Here is a 21,679-nt window from a genome sequence, read left to right as displayed (position 1 = left end):
AACACTGAAACAAGATCTGTATCGCACAAAATGACTGATCTGCTCCAGAATCTGTGCCAAGCTTTCATGTTTGCCTATGGTAACTAAGTGTTAATCGAGTATGTCAGAAAGCTATTAGTGCTGTTAAAATCACAGCTCCTAGAAACGTGACTGAATTTCCAGTCTAGCAGGCAGCAGGCTCAAATGAAACAAAAGGAGCTGGACCTTCACAAAACCGAGCTCTAGGCTGAGCTCTAGCATATGCCACAGCCCGTTTCAAGGAAAAGAAAACGTCTAAGGCTTGGCATTTGGAAAGCAACAGGAGAGCCACGCAGAAGAGAATTAAGAGCTATATAAAAAGCTAAATGCAAACCAACCTTCCTTAACTCAAGAACACCCCATAGCCACAAGTGGCTGGTAATCGAGAACATACAGGGAATTACTTGTTCTATCCCTATGTGTTTCCATAGGCACCACGTCCTACCAAAAGCCAGAGGTCACCAAGCTGAAGGGCCTTCTTCAGCCTCATCCCATGTGGTTTTTCTTTCTGGGGTACGTACTTTGCTCCCCAGGATCAGTTGGGTACCTTCTGTTTCTGTAAGAGGTTCAAGATTTGTTGTCATATCCAGCAAAGCATTTGAGAGGTACAGGTCACTCGTGTGGAAAAGTCTAAGGAGCTTTTCTGACCCCTAAATAATAACAATAATAATAAATAAATGAATAAATCATTCAGCCAACTCCTTCCATCCTAGTCCTTCAACAATAATCCCTTCCCTGAACACCAATTATTTGGTTTTGTTAAATAAATACAGTAAGAGGTGTGCTCAAGCCTTTTAACAGAATGGCAGGAAAACAACGCTGGCTTTAAATCCCTTAGAAAAAGATTGAGTTTTTCAGAATGACCACTATCATAAAGCCCGTGTGCTGTCAGCCTGTATCTCCCTGCTGCCTCTCTCTTGATGTTAAGTAAAAATATCTCTTTGAAGTATTGAACTAAGGTGGAAAAAAAGCTGTAAATGCAGGTTAATCTATATATAAACTTCATTTTTCACTTCTGGAAGCAAACAAGGGAGGGGGGAAAAACCGTTACAGCCTTTACAAGTATCTGCCTGTATCAGATCTGGAAGCGGAACCTACTTCTAACCTTGGTATGTGTTTCAGTCAATGAAAACCCTCTTCAAAATCTGCATCAACATCAGAAACAAAGCAATTTAGAAATAGTTTTCTACTTACTGGACCACAAATCCTGAGAAATCAGGCAGAAAAGCAGCACTCAAAAGCTGAGCCGGATACAGTTGCTGAGTCTTCATGATGAAGATGAATTTGAAAGCGGCAGCATATCAAAGACAGAACACACCCATGGGCCAAAGCAACACGAAACCAGGACTTCTAAAACGAAGAAACCCACTTCCCCATGCACAAAACCAAGTGTGGCCTCACCATCACACAATGACACGGGGACAAAAACGTGGGTGGCCTTAGGACAACAAATTCATAGGAGGAGGAAGGAGGCTTGAAGTTACGAGCTCTCCCTGGCTCACCTCCTCCTGGCACCATGTTTTGGGGGGCTTCTCAATGTATATTGTTTGAATGTCTATAGAATTCTCCATAACTGACCATCCTTTGAAGACTGTGGAAGGAGAGACCTTCACTTGGACCCGGTAAAGTCAGTCCTTAGGATGGGCCAGCTTGGAAATGACTCTGACAATCGGGAGAAAGTGTCTGTAACTTCAAGCTCAGGAAAACAAGAATTTAACAATTCTCAGCCAAACCCTTATTCCTGCCATAGCAGCAAATGCAAACTAGCATCTGATAATCACTTTTGAAAAGTCAGACCACCAAAAAAAAGACCATTTAATGTATTATACATCCTAAAAAAGCGGGGTGGGGATGGTGGTGGTGATGTTCTTCCCCCAGAAGGTTTGGTATCTTCATTTTAGACATTTCACTCGTTTTCCTGTGACTATACATTTTGGGGGCTGGTTTGTTTGTTTTAAACTAAACGGCATTAATTGTTTTCTCTTTCAAACTGTCTTACAGACCACTACTTCCGAAAATGAAGAACCAGCCCTTGATCAAGGATGACGTCGTTCCAGTCACAGCACACTCTCAAAAATGCTGCATCCTCAGCGCACGAGTACGCTGCAGGCAAAGCTTAATCAAATTTAAGAGAATTAAATCACATAGCTAATGGGCGCTCAACAACAAGGATCTATTGCTAAATACCAACAAGAAATGACAGGTTAGAAAGTACTGCATATGTTTCTAATTCTTTAACAAATCAGTGTCAGTCTCTTATTGAGAGCGATAACGTTTAGTAAAATAATACTGGAATGCACAAAAATATGTGCGTAACCCTTAAAATGCAGGGCATTTCCAGACATTTTGCATTGTCTTTGTCATGTTGCTGTTTTTAAAACCAGGGCTCCTGGAAACAAGGGGCAATTTTCACCCACCTCAAAATGTGAGAGTAAAAAAAACTCATTATGGCATTTTCTATTAATCACCAAGCAATTTGACAACTTAAAATAACCAGAGACACCAATGCAGGTAATAGCAACCTATCAAATGTATTTTGAATGAGAACACACCTATGATACTGAAGTTTATGTCATTATTACTGCTCATAAAACAGAGATGAAGAAAGTGTGCAGTTTTATTTCCCAGCACTAAAAAGCCAGAACAAGTTCTCAAAATTCATCCAGTTAGTACCATATTATTACCAATGTGAATCGCAGCCAGTGATTTGACAGATCAATGCTAACCAGCATCACAGCAGCAGTACTTACTAGGAGGAAAAAAAGGATTTGTCTGATGGATTAGTTAAGCTTTAGACATTTAACAAACACATTTAAGGCCAGCATCCAAGAACACTGTGGGTATTTTTCATCTATGAAAGCTTCCAGTTCAGGAACAAAGTCCTCAACAGATGACTGAGATGAGGTGTTTTGTCCAGAGCCACACGAAGGAAGAAGAGAAAACCTTATTTTTCCGGCAGGACTTTTCCAGAAGTGGCAATCCACGGTGCCATGAGATGCAGCAGCTTGTTCAATGCTGGTCACTAAGCTAGCGCCCAGCTTGATGTAAATATTTTGATCCAATTTCATTTTTGGTATATAACCAAATTTATACATTTATTAAATGGAAGGGTCATCCTGAAATCACCTCCCTGATGGTAAGAATCAGTCCCATGAATGAATGCCTAGAACATTTACATGTCCAAACAATACAGTTGTTCCAAGTTTCCACATTCAGCCTCTAACTCTGCCAAAGGAGTGAGTCAGCGCATCCTTTACATATAGATCTGAAACCAATGAGCACATTTTCCTTTCCGTTTAATTGCTGCCACAGATGTATCTGTTATGCTGGAGATGTGATGGACCTGTACCCCGAGGCAAAATCCGAAACAGCTTCTGAAGACTTTTGCACAGAATTCAAGCCTCCAATCAACTTGGTAATGCAGAAGAAAATGATGCTTCACTGTAGAAGGAATTTTTTTGGTTTCTCCACCTCACGCATGAACAAAAAAGCAGTCAAGTGCAACATACTCCTCCTCCACAAGGGAAAAGGACTTATCTTTTAAAGGGGATGCCTTAAAAGCAGTCTCAGCGAGCTGGCGAACAGAAATCCTCCATTCCCCTCCACCAAGCGGGCTTTCATCCCTGCTGTTCGAGTCCTGAATCACCGCAGGACGACTGACTCACAGGAAAAACAATATTTGTTCAAAGGTGGATTTTCTACCGTTGCATCTGCTGTTTACCAAACTTAACTGCTTTTCAACAAAGGTTCATTTCTCAAATGTTGCAACAAAGTTCGTAATTTATGATCAGTTGACGCAGTCTCAAGGTAGGATCGTGTGAAAAAAGGAGACATGCAAAGCGCAGGTACCAGTAAAAGTCATATGCCAGTGTTGACACTTCTCCTGACCTACATTCCTACATTTGTTCCAGCCTCGATACTCCTCCCTAACCATTCTACCAGTTTCAGAAAAAGATCTACAGAGCTAACGCAGGCAGATATTGCACTGGGATGTCAATGCTGAAAAATCCACCAGTTTTCATCAGTATCTTCAGCGATCAGAACCATGGGCTCCACAGAAACGGGGCACTAATGAAACAGGACCTCCTCCCCAGCCTAGGAAAGACCCTTCACTTGGAGTTGAACAGTTCAGATTGCTCCCCGACTTATAGATATGTAACCTTAAGCACTTTTGTACCAGCTGTACTAAAAAGTGACAGAAGGCTAAATCCTCAAGAAAAAAGAAAACCACAACAGATTTTACAATTTAACTTCTCAACTTCGAGCCAATTTGGCTTTCTCTTTCCTTTTTTTTTTTGGTTTGTTTTCACATCAGTTAAATGCCCAGTTCTGACAGTGAGGCAAAAATAAGTTAACCCTGAAGCAAATGTGGATATAAAGGTTTATAGCGCAGTTGATACTCTGTGGTAATCACTTATACCAACCTTTCATCCCCTCCCCAGCGAACTACACCTCACTTTACAGGGTGAGCTCTAAACATGTGTTAAAGGGTGTGAGTACACTCTTCAACAGCTACCAGCACCATAAATCATTTGTTTCGGCATGACTTGTTAGCGCAACCATTCCCTTCTGGGAAGTGAAGGAATTTTTCCTGACTTACTGCATTTCAGGTATTTCTGGATGATTATCTTCATTCTTCTTTCTTCTATCTCACTGCAGAGCTCTAAAACTTTCTGACTTTAGTAGCAAGTGAACCTACTGTCAGTGCAGTGGCTTTAAAAAAATATCACCAGCACGTGTATGCAATCAATTTCTTTAAAAAACCAGCTTCATTTTAAGAACAAGGTGGCACATCAAAAGTATAAGGTCTATGAAAGGGACAGCCATCTGGTGCCTTAAAGAGAGCCAAGTCTTGGTCAGATCCTTTTTACGATGCAAAACTTGCCTGGCTTTAGGGTTAAAGACAATTTACCTACCCTGGAGGTTAACTTGTCTTGCAGGATTGGTCAACGATGACTTTTCAGGCTCTAAATGCCCAGGAAAGGCATGTTTGTGTGTTGCTGTCCCGGCAGAAGCTGTGGAGAAGGACTATGTATCCTCTCCCTCCTAGAGGCTCAGGAAAAGCGGGTAAAAAAGCTCAGAAGTTCAAATTATTTCATGTCTGCCACAGGAAAACAGTAGCTAGCAAAACAAGCAGCACAAAGCAACACTGAATCAGTCCAGCCACCACCAGCTCTGATAAAACAGAAGCTGCCCCAGCTTGTAAATCCATCTACAGCACATTCATAAGAGGAACGACCAGTTAAATTACTTATTCATACATATAAACGTATAGGTATGCTTTATCTTGCATGGCATATTTGTTACAAATGCTCGGCAACATCCCTGTTACAGCATTTGTTTCTGTAATTCTGCTTATGTAATAAATAAAGAGCACACTGAGCTAACCAAGACAACCCATCGAATCTGCAAGTTTAGAAAAATCAACACAGCAGCAGCAAATCATCAAAAGTGCTTGTCCACAATGTCCACTGAACAGAACTGAGGTCGATTTGCAGAATACCCACTGCATCTCATTCCCTCAAAGTTCATCAACAGCAGTAACGTTAATTTTTGGTAATTCACACTCTTCTTTGAAATGGCAGTTTTCCAGGATGTCCTTGTAATAGTCCCTGAGGTCCGCATAAGTAGAGATGGTCTCATTTGAGTGAAGAAACACCAGCGGTTGTTCGTTCAACAGCATCTGCACTTGATACTCTTCTTCAGAGGTTTTCGCGTGATCACAGTGGTAAAGCACAAAAACCAGGTTGGCTGCATAAGGCACAATCCGGCCACTGCGAAATTTCCGATGCGTTTGCTTGATGTAATTGTTTGCCTTCAGAGGCTCATCATCTTTGAAGAAACCCATAAGGGCGAGCAGTGGCTGAAGTGTCTCTGCATGTCCAACTTGTACAATCAAAGGTGAAGAAATAGGTTTTGAACTAAAAGAAGAAAAAAGTGCAAAGGATGAGCAAGAGCCTGTGCTTTAAAACCAACATACCAACATATTGCACAGCTGTCAGCAGGAAAGGCTTAAAGAGGTAGACTTTGAACTTGTTTTACTCCAATGCCCGATAAAAACCTGTCTGGGAAATTGAGCATATTACAGACTTTTTTCAAAGCATCCAAGCTTCTTCAGTTTTGCCCCGATTTAAGGTATTGCCTCTTATTGGTTCCCCGCATGAACTTAGTTCCCCAGGATGCTGAGCTGTGTTTAAGAGGATATAAAGTCAGTAATTTATTTCTATTGTTCCCTGGCAGACGCAGAACGTACCTGAACGACAAAGCACAATGAGCTATTAAGTGAGATAATCCAGGACGCAATCCGCTTCACAAAGACCAATGATTTATTACTTAAACGTACCCTTTTTCTATAGCTATTCTAAATACTTCAAATGACACAGAATTTAAGTCTTTTTAATAAGCTTCTGCCTAAATTAATCCAAGGTATGGCAAATAGAAGCCCCCACATTATCACAATTTTAAATCTGGAAAGTTTTAAAGCTTTCAGCATCAATTTTCCTAGATTTGAGGATCAAAAGATTTTTCAAATTGCCTTAATAAATGATAAGCAACAAGTCAGTTTCAGGACTAAAATTAAGTCTAAGAACAAACTTACTGGTACATGAAGAAACTACAGTAAACCCCTATTACCCTCTGACCTGACTACAAGTACACAATTGCCTGCACAAGCGAACAAATTAGTGATTCCGTCCCTGGCACACTACCACCAGGGCAGGATTTTAGGGAGTGTTTCCTGCCTACCTCTACAGCCACCAATGCTTTTAAACTGCATATTGTTCCAGAAAAAGAATTGTCATTTGATAGCTAAATACTGCCCATTTATTTTTTTCCAACAACACGGTTCAGCTGTTTGAAAGGCACATCAGCATTTACCAAAGTTTAGTCTGAAGACAGCGATCCAGTCTTGGGAGAAAAACAGTTGTGCCTCTGCAACTTATTATTCCAAATTATAAGCAGGACTATCATTATTACCAATTCTTGAGGATACCAGCTATTCAAAAAGAAGATTACATTCCCTCAGCATACAGGCCAGCAAATTAAGCCACTGATTCACACCGCGAACAAAACCTAAAACAAAGACAGTTTGTACAACAACAGGTTACACGTTGTTCAGCTCAAGGAAAGGTGAGAGCTGGCTGGTTGCGTGAGGGAGCACAAGCCAAGATGAAAATCCACTCCAGAGAATCATGATGGCTCTTTAGGTCTATCTCCGAGTGGCACTTGGCTTGGGTCACTTGTCCTAACATGTGTAAATACACGTTTAGTGTTCATGAGACAGGAGGTGACGCTTGGCAACACTCCAGTTGCTGGTCAAGTCCACCCACAGATCAGACACATCTGGATTGGCCTGAAAAGGAGGCGTCACCTCCACTGCCACCTAAAGGCTGAAGCAACTGAAAAATGGTTAACTGGGGGACTTGGCTGGAGATTCAAACTTTGATCAGATAAGCAGGAGTTTAGCAGGGACAGGATAGGCTCTGGACCACCAGCTGCTCCCCGGAGGTGGCAGCTCTTCTTAGACATATATGCCCATCCTCTTCCCTTAAGCAAAACATCACTTTTTATTAAAAAAATAACAGATCAGAAACTTGCCTCTGTTTCCTGTCCAAGAGAAGCATTAAAACCACAGAAAGGTTCTGTAAGGAGGACATACATCTTTTCCACCAGTGCCTTTGTTGCACCACGGGGTGTACATTTACTACAGCCCCTCTTACAGCTCCTGCAAAATCAGTCGTTCTGCCTGCATTTCTCCCCCTCTTCGCCCTCCATTCTTTGTTCCCTCCTCTTATTTGATTAGCGCATTTATAGCCTCTCCTCCACGCACACAGTCAGGCGAGTCTTTTTAGGTTTTAGGACACGTTCACATCCCACCTGTCAGTCAACAGAAAATCCATGTTTATGCAAGACAACAGAAGGATATTCCTTTGACCTCCTGCCATCTCCAGCTCAGAGATCTCCTGGGCCAGAATGGTTTCTGTGTAATGTAGGACGTCTCAATGAATCTTTCCTCCACCATTCTGTCAAATCTCTCCTTAAACCCACGTACATTTCTAAGATGTGCAACATTCTGCGGCAAAGAGTTACACAACTTCACGGACTGCTTTTAATTTTTTTTCTATTTGTAGATGGTATGTACCATATAATCCTTTCTACTTGCAACTTTACAATAATATTCTTTCCAAGTTGAGGAATCTTACCTGAGTCATGCCACAGTTTTTCCAAATGAGCTATATCCTTTTAGATCAGAGTATTAGAAATGCAAAATACTCAAGACAGTAGGGTCTGTGGTAAATCTATGCTGCACCTATGATGCTGTTTTCTTAATTCACATCTAGCACCTTTTCAAGTTAGCTGAAAGAAGTTCAAGACACTTCCATACAACTACAATCATTTCAAAACTCAACTCCTAAGTAGTAAATTATCCCAGACTCTACCGGACAGGTGATAAGATCATTTTTACCATGTGGATTACTTCACAGACCTGCAATTTTCAAGCCCAGTTAGTCTCACAAGGTCCTTTCACAATCCCCCTAGTAGAAACCATTTATCTTACTTACATTGAATAAAGTGCTGCATTTGCAGTACTAATTCTCGCCTCTTTCTCCCCGGTCATTTACAACACGCACACAGCCCAGATCTTTGCAGATCCATCTCCTCCAGCCACCTGCCCCTGCTAGGAGAACCTATCAGCTACTCCTACTCTCCATTTCTTGTATTTTCATTCATTTTTTATCCAGGTAAGAACCTTCTCCCTTAACCTTGGCTGCTTGATTTCTTTTGATAAGGAAACCTGTTGAAAGGCGTTTGGAAATCATGACTGTGTCTCCCAGATCACACTACTTGTACACTTCTTGATCCTTCCCACGAGCTCCAAGACGTTTATTTTTCTTTCAAAGAGCCATTCTGACAAGATCCTGGCATATCATATTCATCAAGGTGCATACCAACGCTAGTGTCAATCGTTACATCCACTACACTGGCCTATCATTCTGATTCTCTTAGAGCTGCTTTTCATATTTTTCTTTTATTTCATTATGTGTTTTTAAACCATCACACCTGCCAGTCCCCACAAGCTGCTTGGCTGAAACCAACACACACCAGCTGTTATTTCAGCTATTTCACTCCAGTTCTTTCAGAACCAGATCACCCAGCTCTAGCAACCCCTTGTCCCAGCTGCACCTGCTTATCCACACACCTGCTTCCTAACCTGGTGGTCTGTATTTTATAGTTTACTGAACAAGGAAGCTATAAATAAAAATATGCTGCTAAAGTCTCCAAAACAAGTGTTATAAAGGCATTATGCACTCCACAGGGAGTAGATTTCATGTATCCATCCCACTCCTAAAAAAAAAAACTAAGAACAACAAAAAAGTAGCATTCTGGCTAACAGTGCTGGCTTTAAGCAAGGCTTGGCTTTACTTTCCAGCTGACGCTAGCAGGAATTTTGAAATGCAAATGAAAAAAAAAAGTGGTTAACTTCCTAGGTTTAAAAAAAAAAAAAAGACATGTTTCTAGAACAGGAAACAAATTATAGCATATACACACACACAAGTCTTAAAGAAGAACGAAGGAAAATCTCATGAAGATAAAAGAAGGAATAAACAAGCTGCTCATTTTCACTGTAACTTGGGTTTTCACTTCCCCTGCATTAGTCTCACGAAATCCCCATGCTGACAGGTCAAACAACCTTGGGTGACAAAACAATCCTCTCCCATGCTCAGCTATCCCACGGGATTATTTTAACAGGGATTAAAACTGTTTCCTCATACCATACAATCCTAAATTTTCATTAGCCTCTGTAACACTGTATATTTGGTTACTCACCAGTGCGGGATATCTAATTTTTAAGACTCAAGCACTCCCTGTTCAGTCTCTGGTGTCATGACTCCAGCTCAGCTGTGGTTTCATATCAGCTAATAACAATAAAAATCACCATCAAGGTTAAAACAGCCACAGTAATATGTTTATTTATGGGAAGATCATGAAAGATTGCCTGCTTAGAACATGTGCACAGGCAAAGGTTACTACCGCCCCTACGTTTCTGATAAAGACAGGAGTGCAAAGCACAATCACCTAAACACTGATAAGTCCAAAACAGTAGCACAGGCTAATAAAATATTAAACAGAAGGCCTGAGGTTTCCACACTTCGTCATCTTTATGATCAATTAATGACTCAGTATCACATGTAAGCATCAAAGTTCTCAACATCATACTCTAGCAAGTGCAAATAATATTTCAATCAACTTTTTTCCTCCCTTTTACTTAGGAGTAAATGACTTGTGGAATCACATTGATCAGCAGGAAAGAAATAAAAAAATCTCATTGCCAATTTTAAAGGGAGATGCAGAAACCGTGCATAAAACTTTGCCATAATATATTAAGAGCTTGTCTGAAAGCGATTGCTGGTGATTGGTTTAATACTCATTTGATGAGGCACTTTCAAACGAGCAGAAGTGGCTGTCACTGGGCAAAAGACGAGCAGGGTTCATCAAAGAGATGTGTCAACTTCAGCTGCTGAATCACCCGCACCCTAACCCACACAGGACATATGACCACAGCTGAAAATGAAGAAGTTACTCAACAATTCATCAGCACAACCCTGAAAGCTAAGCCTCACCATGGAAAAAAAGGCACCATGGAAAAGCACAGATATGGGATTTATCATTCAGGCAAATTCTAGCTCGCCTTAATCTTGGCAGACTCAGGTTTAACATAAAACTCACCCATCCTCAACTGTAGACCATTCCTACTCTTCTAGGACTACTGAGACATCACTCTAGATAGGGAAGAAGTGAACTTTCTTTTAACCAAAGTTTATTTTCTGAGCACCAGTGTGATTTTCAGCTAGAGACAGCAGGGTAAAAAAGAACATTTTCTAAAGCAAAGCTTAACTGGTCAATCTTCAAACCTAATGTAAAACTCCCTCCAACTTCAAAGACAGCAAGTTTTAACAACTGTTAAATAAGCAGGCTTAGGCTACATTTGGCCCTTTTTTCTCCCCAATAAAAAAAACCAGGACAAAGGACTCAAAACCCTCTATTTTCAGCTATGAGATGAATTCTCCATCTCTCCCACCTGCCCCCGTGATTTATTTCTGGAAAAAAAAAATCATATGTCCAAACTTCCACCTGAAATAGTAGAACAGAAGACAGCTGAACTCATTCATTTCCAGAGCCAATATCCAAGCAAGAAAATGGCACCACAAATATAAGCAAGATAAAAAATTCCTTCTTTTCCAACAAGGACATACATGAGCTCACTCACAGCAAAGACTAACTTGAAAAGCTGACAAGACTAAGCAAAACTCATTTAAGACCTTGATTAAAGGGCAACAAATCCTATCTAGTCCCACAACAGTTAATCATCCAAAGCTAATGGGGCTTCACTGCATTTCATTTCAGAGATTCTGCACTTTCAAAGGCTCTTTTCTGAATGGTCCCACCTCTCAATTCCTACAGACCTCAGGGATTAAATGCAAAACGCATCACTGCGGCAGCATCCTGCTGATGCTCAATGTTGAACCACCACGACGAGCCACGACCAAATCAAGAGGGTCAGGCGACTTGTGAAACCCTTCTTGGCCAAGGTGGATACTGGTTTGCTCAGACCATTTGTGTGCTGGCTGCCTAGGTATTATTCTGTCTGGGTTTTTAATTCCTCAGATAAAAGGATATGACTCTATAATAAAGTTGCTGAGATATCATTTCAGAGCAATCCTGAGCAAGCAAGTATGAGGCAATTAACGTGAGATTAAGCATGTTCTAGGAGGTTTGAAAGGCACAAGTAACACTTCAAACATGTAGTTCTAGGGAGTGAGACAAAAAGACACATTCCCTGGGGAGGTCCCTGGACTGGGGTATCTGAGAGCTGTCAGCAAACACACACACTTCAGAAACACAGATACTGCTGAATGTGCAACCCATGGAGAACTTCCCACCTCTACCTGGTTTCCCCAAAAGCACTATTTAATCATGTCAGAAGCCCCACCTTCAAAAAACTGAGCTATCAATACCAACCTACAATATAACACAAAGCTGCTGAGGCATTTACAGTTCATTAGCAAATTTCTTACTTTCTGGAAACTAAGTCAAGACCTGCACATTTGTCAGGTGTATTGATGTAAACGGTGTGATGTAAACAGCTGGCACATTGTTCTGTGAATACATCAGCATCTTATTCCAGGGATCAGTTTGCATATCACATGCACACACCTGTTCTCCTCTCTGAACAGATACAAAAAAGATAAAAATTGCTTGACTTTAGTGTAAATTATATATCACTATGTAATTAGCAGATGAAGTGACAAGCACCTACCCCTGCAGCTTTCATCGCAGGCTCTCCCAGTACCCCAAAGAGCCAGGGGACACAGTGGGGACACCCCTGCAATGACCAAACAATTTAGATCCGAGTAAAAGGGAATTTTTTTAAATTCGGTTATATCATTTCTACTGCATACGTGGAAGCTTTTTGCTCTTTTCCCTTTGTACGTACTATAAAGTGATAGTTTTGAACAGCTAATTGGTTTTGGATCATATATTTAATTATTTTGTACTGAGTCAGTTTTGAAAGGAGCGATTAGGGCACAGCAGAAAATGACTACAGAAAGGTTATCAATTCTGTTGTGAACAGACCTGAAAAGATGCAGGCAAATTAAATGAAACAATAAAAGTTACCAATAAATTGGTAAATGGAGCGTTTACCTTCCGGCTTAGCCTGGTGTAAATACAAAGATCACTTTGATCTTGAACTATGCCCACACTCAATTAAGTCGTCTTTTTTTTTTCCAATACCTTGAACCTGCTTACTCCCAGAGGAAACCACCAAATATTTTGCAATGTGTATGTGCACCTAGATTAGCATTTTCAACCATTAGCCACATCCTTTAAATACCGAGATGGCTACACCAAGCATACCTCTCAGAGCCTTATGGCAAACCACTTGGACAATATGTAATAATGGGTATTTCGTATTCCCTTTCACAAGTAAAAAAGGCAGACTTGGTAAATATTTGAAGCTAGAAGAAAAAAAAATAAACCGATTTTAATGAATAGTTAATATCCTTAAAGTGTGCCACAGCCAATTTGCAAATCAACCCCTGCCAAAGCGTGTAGCTGTTACTTTTATAAGATAAACCAGCTTCATTTTGCACTAACTACCATAATGCACGGATTTCTCATCAACACACACAGCTCCTGGTGGCAGAACAGCACTCCAAGACCACAGATGTAAGGCTCATGTGAGCGTTTCACAGAAACCTGAAAAGCATTAGCTGCTTTGCCCCACAGTTGCACAGCCTGACTCTGTTAATTCCTGTCCGTAGCAGGAACACTTGGGAAAAATGCTATTCTTATGTCTTCACAAAAATAAAGTGTTTTACGGACTAAGACAACTGCCCAAGTGTGCCACTTCAGTACAACAAATCATCTGGCTTCATTTTATATTCAACCCTTGTGATGTAATTATTTTGGATTTGGTAATTAAGAAAATCTGTATGGAAAAGAGTCCTAACTCCCAAACCTCTCCCTAGAAGGGTGACCATGCCATTTCCGTACAGGTATGGAGGAACGTGGTCCTGACAGGCCCACTGCAACTGTGGGTAACGTCTTAAGGAGCAGACGCTTTCTACTGAAAAATTAACCTTTATTAGATATTTATGCTTCATTGCCACTGAAGGTGCAGAAGAATTGGGTCCACGCAATTAGTGCTAACAGTAGGCAGTCACTACTACAACTACCGATAAATGCAACATCAGATCCAAGTCCCTGATTTCCAACACATTTCCACCAGCTGCCTGGATGGTGACAGTTGACAAAAGAAACCATATAGTGAAAAACTCTTTCACAGCAGAGACTCGTTTAAACCAAGAATTCTATTGGAATTCACATGATGAAAGATCCTAAAAATGGCTGAAACTTCTGCACAGCAAATTAAAGGTGGGACTAATTAGCAATAGGTATCCTTTGCTACCTTTATAATTTTTTTAGGGATAGACTAATCTGCAGAAGATATTTTCTCCAGAAAAAAGAAACATGAACTTAAACAAGGTAACTAATAAGGCAACTGAGTTCCCTGAGGAATCAAATTGCAAAGTCAAGAATCCCCTTGTGGAAGAAACAGGGTTACAAAAAAAGCAAGGTTTCTCTTTTGAATTCAGCTGTAACTGGCAACGAAAACAGGAAAAGCTACTGAGTACAAATGCTTCAAGTATCTACAAAAATGCAGCATTGCCAACACCGTTCTCCACTGCCAAGCCTGGAGCAGAACAGATAATCCAGATTCACAGCCTCTTGCTGGAACAGAAACATTTCCCTTTCTACTTTCGGATAGCCCAATCCAGGCTTTCCAGGAAGAAAAGAGAACTTGGAGTGAAGATAACACTCTGGACTTTTTTTTTTTCTTAATTTTTTAAAGCAAACAGCCAGTTACAAATCAATGTTAAACATCGCTAAATTGAAACAACAATCCACTAAAAGAATTTTCTGCATCACAAAGGTTCCTTTTCTGAGAAATGAACTGCTGCAAAAGTATTCAACCTGTTGCCTTGGAGTTGCAAAATATCACTAAAAAAAAAAAAAGAGACACTCATGCACACACATACGCACAACCATTTTCTAACATTATTAACACAGGCAGATTTTTTTCATTTGTCTGGTTTCTTGTTTGCATCTGTACTCTCAAATTGCCACAGGACAAGCCTCCTTCCGTAGATGAAAAAGCACTACTTGCACCTCTGCCCTCCAGATCACAAGCTACACAAGCTGTTCCAATACGTCGGTGGCAGCAGATTTCCACATACTCTTAATGCACCGGGTTACCCGATGCAGATTATACTCAAGTCTTTGGTGGTTTAAGACTGCCACCTCACGTCATGGGATGGAGTGACACGCTCTTTCTGTGCAAGGCAACGCATTTTGGAAGCTTTCGGCTCTCCTTTAGGATGATGCAGATTAAACAGAACACGCCCTCACGTTTGAATTTTGCAAGATGCTTAAACACAAGCACGAACTCCCCACCTGCTTCCCTCCGTGGTGGCAGCACAACACGAGAGCCGCGGAGATTGCAACCAAACTCCTGCAGCCAAAGCTGAAAAACAGGATGAAGTTACCTTGCTCCTTTAGTGCTCTTCGCCATGGAGCCTGTTCCACCTTGTAATTAAGTGACTCTTGATCTAGTTCTCAATAAAGCAAAAGTATAGATATCAAATTTGCCAACTGTAGCTTTTTCTTAATTATTATTAAATGTAGAAGGGTATTTTAGACACAGTCGAGACACACAGCTGCAATTGGTGTGTATAATTTGAGGACTGAAAGGCTGCAGCTGTTAAAAGAGTAGATTACACTAAAAGGAAACAAATCTGTTCACTCTCCTTACACAAGCCATGCTGCATTCAGAAGTTATTTTTCAGATTTCAGAAGGACAACGGGGTGTTAAGGGTCTTGCTTGTCTGTTTTTCTTGTAACCCGCACTTCTCCCTGGTCTTCTCATTCCCAATTCTTTCTTTTTCTGTTCATAGAGACAGACACAGCACACAGCAATCACAGCAGCATGCTTGTCAACCTGGTCGCATTTGGGTGTTAATGGCCCGTGCCCTGATGGATTTGTCATTTAGCTCTCTAGCAGGCTGAAGAAAAGATACAGTAAAGAAGTTTATTTAAAGGGCGATCTAGCATAAACCACTGCTTTGACTCCACCACGACCAAAACAAGAGGTATCACCCACTCCCACACAAGCCTTGGATTTCCAGAAGCCACAGTGATCGTTTGACAGCACAATTTCTTACGTCATGTGCCTGGAGAGTCCTCACTATCACCATCCACCTACCCTTCATTCACAGCAACTCCTGCCCAAAGCCAAACTTACTTCATGTTTGCGAACTGCCAAGTTTTAACCCATTCATGCCAAAGTGAACAGAGTTGCCTCCTTTGTGCTGGCTGGTACACCGCATAAGTGAGATTCAGAAAGGCCCCAGCAAAAAAGCCAGATGAGTATTTGAGAATCATGCTTCAAATGAATTACTACACAGTTCTTCTACTACTGTTAATAACCAAGAGTCAGCAAACTTTTAAAGGAGCAAAACTACTTTCCTGTCTTCTCTGCTATAATCAACTTTGTGGATTGTTCCTCCAACTCAAAACCTGAATGCTCCTTCTAATTTCTCTCTGCCAACTATAAAAAAAATGCTTTCCAACAAGTTATGAAGTAAAAAAGAAAAACCCCACACATACATATAGCCCCAAATATCCATGACTTATGCTTTTGTTTCTGAAATACAAAAGCAATGAATACCATTCTGCTGGGTGTTACTTAGATCTGCTTTAATATACTGAATATAGAAATAAAGTCCCAAGGATGCTAGGAACACAAGAACACCCACCACTTGTAACCAACATTTATGTATCAACACTAAAGCTGAATTTGTTACTTATAAAGTGGTTTCTATCAAGTAGTTAATGGCACAATATTTATATAATCCTACAATCACATCCTTGATTTTGTGTACTTTTATAAACATTTCTGCACTTATCTGATAATTCATTAATGTGACTGATCACTAAATTATGAATTTATAATTCTTCAGTTTGCATGAAAAACATGCACACAAGTTGTAAACTAATGCTCATATGAACGCTCTGTACTTAGGCCTAAAGGAGCTCCCAGAAAAATAATAGATTAGCAGCACATGAAAGCAAATGCAGGTAACTGTGTGACACAAACATCCTGACCTGTAATTGAAGCCTTTGTTTTCTCCGTGCCACAACAGATCCCAGTTTTGTTCCTATTTTGCTTCTCCCCATCACACCAATTCACACGAGACAAGATCAACACCAAACAGATAGTGAATCCTGACTGTTCTGAGGAGTACATAATAGACAAAAAAAACATGGGCATCTCGTCTCTAATTTTTCAGGCAGCCTAGGGATAGTGACATCCATGACGCTATGAGACAGTTTTGAGGACTGCGCAGCTCCACGGATGCGTTACCACTGCTGCTGTTCTTCCACTGACACAAAATCACTGATGTCAAACCACGGCAACAGATGAAGACAAACCACTTTAGGTTTAGAAGACAAACCACTTTACAAGACCATCATCCTTTGAAGACACCCGGTTATTATATCTTCAAGTCTACTAACAGTTAATTGTAAGGCCTAATAGCTTCCTACAGCTGCCATGCTGCTCTCAAACCACAGCTTTGCTGTAAAAGAATAAGGATGTGAAATAGATATCCTAGCCAGAGTTCTCAGACCAGCTGGCTGAACCACTGACCTCAGATTCACACAACAAATCAAGGCTTTTACGACACCTTCAGAACAGAAGTGCCTTTCTCCTGTTGTTACAAGGCACCAAATATATCATGTAAAGCCTGCCCTTCCCTACTTAAAACATATCAGGCTTTCTACAAGGCTGGTTTGCTCCTATGCTGTTACAGCTCCAGCCTCTCGGATCCTAGAAGATCTGGTCTAGGATCACCGTTTGGGGTGATCTATAATAACTACTTTTCCATAATTACATTTCATTTCCCAACAGAAAGCTTTAACAACACAAGAGACTCAGACCAAACGCATGCAGAAAGAAAGATCACCACACTGAAGTGCTTAAGTAACCAGATCACAGAAAGTATCAGGGGGATGCTTTCAACCCACAGTCCTCCATTTTCGCCATAAATTATTTTTAACGAAGACATTTTAGACAAAAAGCTCATTATTTTAGCTCAACGGGATCTCCTCAAACTGTGCGGGAAGAAAACACCATTATCAGACAGAGCAGCTGACTGTCCCTTGAAGGCCTGTGTGGATCACCAAGTTAAAAGACAGAAATACATCAGCTGGGCACAAGAGTATCAGTGGAAGAAAAAAAACGTTATACTCTTTACAGTAATATTGCTTTATTAAAACCTGAATCCTCTCCATTAAAATTCTTCGAGATGAAAACTCTCCTAACATTGTTATGTTTGGAATGAATGTACTCAACTTCTACTCACATTAAATCCAACTCAGGATTGACCACAGAAAGTTTGCAGCCAAAGCACAAAAGCCTTTTTATTTACCTTTTGCTCTCTTCCACTGCTTCATCCAAATGCTCAAAGATATCTTGGAATAAAATGCAGCTGGAGCGGCTATTGATGTCATAGCCATATCCTCTCTTCCAGTATTGCTTCAGGTCGTTCAGGTATTCCAGCACCTAAAGTTACAGAGTTCAAGTTTTTAGTATTGCACTAAGGGAAAAAAAAAACCTCACAACTTGGAGCAATGATGCTACCACACACTACAGAAAAATCAACAACTGTTTGCAGGTTGCTTTTTTCTTTTGTGTCAAACATCAAGGCTCCAGTCGAAAATGTTTCAGTGTAAAACCAGACAACAGATCAGACTAAAGAGCCACCAAATTCAGCTCCTGATCAGGCCTAGGGAAAAGAGTAGCCATTCTTTCCCAGACTCCAGTAACTTTCAGCACAGGGCTTTGAACCCTAAAGTGGTTTACTACAAATTTAATAAGACTCCAGGGGACTCTCTCCCACATTAACCCAACCTCCTCTTTGAGCACACCAAGTTTTAGCTTTAATAGCACCCTGCAGCTTGGCTATGCAGTGTTAAAACAACCAGTCTGCTGTGAACCTGCGTGCTGCTACCTGCACCTCATACCCGTTAGGTAATGCACACAACAAGGAAACCACTATCCACAGCTTTTTTTAGCATTTCTGGTTTTGCCTTATGAAAGTCAAAGACCTTTAGCTTAGTTCTTCAGGCAGAAGCAACCCCATTCCTTCAACTGAGTTTATTTCTACACTCTAGAGATGTGCATGCATCTCAAAAAGACAGAACTGTGCCTTGGATTTATGTAACATGTTCTCCTCTCCTTTTCTTACAATTGCTAGCACTAAAAGTGCTTTTTTCATTAATTTCACTGTAGCTGAGCCAGCATTTTCATGGATCTATATTGTCAAAATTTCCTTTCTCAGTAGCACACTGGATCTGAGAGAGAGCCACCTCCTATACGAAGTAAAAAGGGTACGTCAGGCACTTTTGCAAGAGGAAACATCACAAGTATCATTCATCTGGAATCTACTAACCTTATTAACAGGCATTAAGTTTAGAGATCTGACAGTCCCCAAAACCATATCAAAAGAGTTTTAGAGGACCTAGAAGACCTCATTTTATGTCCTCTGGCATCAAGGCATTTTATCATATGACTATCATATATAGAGCAAAGCTGTGCAGAACGTTTCTGATGTTACAGAAATAAAAGCACATAAACATTAAGCACAACCGTTTTAATGGGGACAAACCAAGACTACACCAGTGTTTAAGTCTGAATGAAAAAGGGTATTTCAGTCTCACTCCTTGGTTAATCCAGAGCTCTTTGGAAGACCAAAGTGCTTCATAAGACTGAATAATAAGGGCCACACAACTTACCACTTCTGACTGTGCAAAGAGTTACATCTGAACACTAAAGCATCTTCTAAAGGCTTCTCAAATATCTTTCCCATTTAGAACCTACCTTGGCATCATCTTCACTGAAGAGTGAACACCAAGGCGAGGTCACATTTTTTATAGCCAACTCATACGAGCAGGTGAGAAAAGCCACTTGAACAAGATCTGCAATAAAACCACCAAACAAGCAAAAGATAAACCACTGCTACACAAGCAGCAACTTTCTCTCAACTTCCTCTAAGATGAAATGTAATTACAACTTAGCAATGCAAACAATGTAATCCAGAACATAATCACCAGCCCAAAGGCCAATAAGCAGTTTTCAACAGAATCGCTGCACAGAAGCCAAGTTTCAGATTGCAAACTTTACACATTACATTGCTACGAGTGAAAAACAAGAATTGCACATCAAATACTGTATGTCTGCTGATGCACATGCTATAGGTGTTGATTGATAGTGTGTTCTTATCACTACAAAGCAGCCAGCAAAAGGAAGATGTGTCTGTTCCACACAGAGCAGTCTGTGACAACCACTGCTCATCCTCCACGCTGGTAGCAGAGTTTGAACAGCATCACGATGCAACTTTGGGACTGCGGCTTCAGGGACATGCTGGAAATGACAGCAACTCCTATTTCAGGGGCTCTTCCACCGCTTGACCACACAGGGAAACCTGGCACTTCTCTTCAGGACAACTGAAGCTACAACATGGACAGGTCCACCTTTTCCTGAGGTTATTTGTACATTTAAATTGTAACAGGTTTTACAAAAGCTACATCTGCTTGCTAACGCAGAATTATAAGAATAACACGCTTGTATCCCTCCAAACAAAGGTAAAGTTGATTTCATCCGCAGGAAAGATATTTTCAGACATGTTTTTCTTCTGATTACTGACTAACAAGCACCCGTTACTGCAACACCAACCCATATTTCCAGCCTCACGCATTAAATGAGAGACTGCGTCCCCAATTTACATCATATTTAAATTACCTACTCTGCATAACTACATGGTGTCTCAGCAATTGTTCTCAAGCAGACTCGGAGCCGAAGCCACCTGTACTATGCATTCATTACCTGCATTCAGCTCCTCCACCGGCAAACACAAGGCACTCGCCACCTTCTCCAAGACTTTCCTCATCTCCGGCCCCTCTTTGAAGGCAGTCACCTGGCACATCGCCGCGTCGTTCTCTTCCACCAAGGCTACAAACTTGGCGCAGTAATCGAAAAACCGCATCAAGGCATCGTTAACCTGGACCTCCACCTCTGAAAGCATATGCGGGCCTCAGGGACGCAGCCAGGGGAAGCGCCGCTGTCCCTAGGAACCACCCAGATCCCCCTGCCACCACAGCGGTGTCCCTACGGGGGTCGCTCCAGGGTGCCCCTCAGCGTCGGGATGGGGGACATGGGAGTGGGCTCATGGCTTCCCCTCAGCCTCGGGGCAGCGGGGCGGGTGTGCGGGCTCCCCAACCCCTCACAGAGGGTGTAGGATCTCCTCAGGGAGGGCGCGGAATCCTCTCAACCCCCTCAGGGAGGGCGCGGGGATCGTCCCCTCAGGGAAATGTCCGGGGGAGTCACCTCAGGGAGGGTGCGGGGATCGCCCCCTCAGCGAAGTGGCGGGGGAAGCCCCGGGCTTACCGTCGCCGCCGAGGCTGAGGGAAGGCCCGAGCCCCCGGCGGAAGGCGGCACTGCTCTGCAGGCAGCGGTGCTTGGAGCTGCTGGCCAGCACCAGGCGGCGGCGGGCGGCGAATAGGGCGGGAAAGCGGGCGGCCAAGCGGCGGGCCAGGTGCTCCATGTCGCGCCGGCCCTGCGGCGCCAGCCGCCCGTCGAGGCTCTCCTCGTACCACATCTGCCAGGCGGCCAGGGCGGCGGCGGCGGGGCAGGCTGCGGCGGCGGGGCGGCGGAGGAGCCGGGCATGGAGCTCGCCCAGGCGGCGGATCTGCCCGGCCGTGGGGTAGCGGGTGCCGTGGCGGAGCACGGCGCGGAGCTGCAGCGGGGCGCAGGCGGGGGGCAGCCGCGACCCGGCCGCCGTGGGACCCAGCGACAGCGGGTCCTGCACCAGGTACGGGTTCACCTCCTCGTAGCGGGACTTAGTGCCGAAGTAGCTGCTCAAGCCCGCGCTCGCCACGGCCAGCAGCAGCGGCAGGAGAAGGAGGGCAGCAGAGGGAAACGGGGCTGCTGCTGCCCGGCGCGGCGCCATGGCGGCAATTGCGGGGCTCCCGCAGGAAG

General features: G+C 42.3%; 1 protein-coding gene across 1 annotated transcript; it reads right to left on the bottom strand.

Moving 5' to 3' along the window:
- Positions 1–2,530: 2,530 nt before the first annotated feature.
- On the bottom strand, positions 2,531–21,666 carry MINPP1 (multiple inositol-polyphosphate phosphatase 1). The gene is made up of 5 exons (XM_065844058.2): positions 21,089–21,666; positions 20,528–20,716; positions 19,523–19,620; positions 18,072–18,205; positions 2,531–5,939 (listed from the first exon to the last, which is right to left on the bottom strand). The coding sequence occupies exons 1-5, from the start codon at positions 21,648–21,650 to the stop codon at positions 5,540–5,542; spliced, it is 1,383 nt and encodes a 460-aa protein (XP_065700130.1). The 5' UTR covers positions 21,651–21,666; the 3' UTR covers positions 2,531–5,539.
- Positions 21,667–21,679: the final 13 nt, after the last annotated feature.

Source organism: Patagioenas fasciata, chromosome 8 (assembly GCF_037038585.1).
Source record: "Patagioenas fasciata isolate bPatFas1 chromosome 8, bPatFas1.hap1, whole genome shotgun sequence".
Lineage (NCBI taxonomy): Eukaryota > Metazoa > Chordata > Aves > Columbiformes > Columbidae > Patagioenas > Patagioenas fasciata.
This window is presented reverse-complemented; position numbering and strand designations above follow the sequence as displayed.

Excerpts from the sequence above, each read along its gene's own strand:
- MINPP1 (XM_065844058.2), bottom strand. The coding sequence starts at position 21,650 with ATGGCGCCGCGCCGGGCAGCAGCAGCCCCGTTTCCCTCTGCTGCCCTC. Across the intron at positions 20,717-21,088 it reads CCTCAGCCTCGGCGGCGACG|AGGTGGAGGTCCAGGTTAAC; the intron begins GTAAGCCCGGGG and ends ATATGCTTTCAG. Across the intron at positions 18,206-19,522 it reads TCAGTGAAGATGATGCCAAG|GTGCTGGAATACCTGAACGA; the intron begins GTAGGTTCTAAA and ends CTGTAACTTTAG.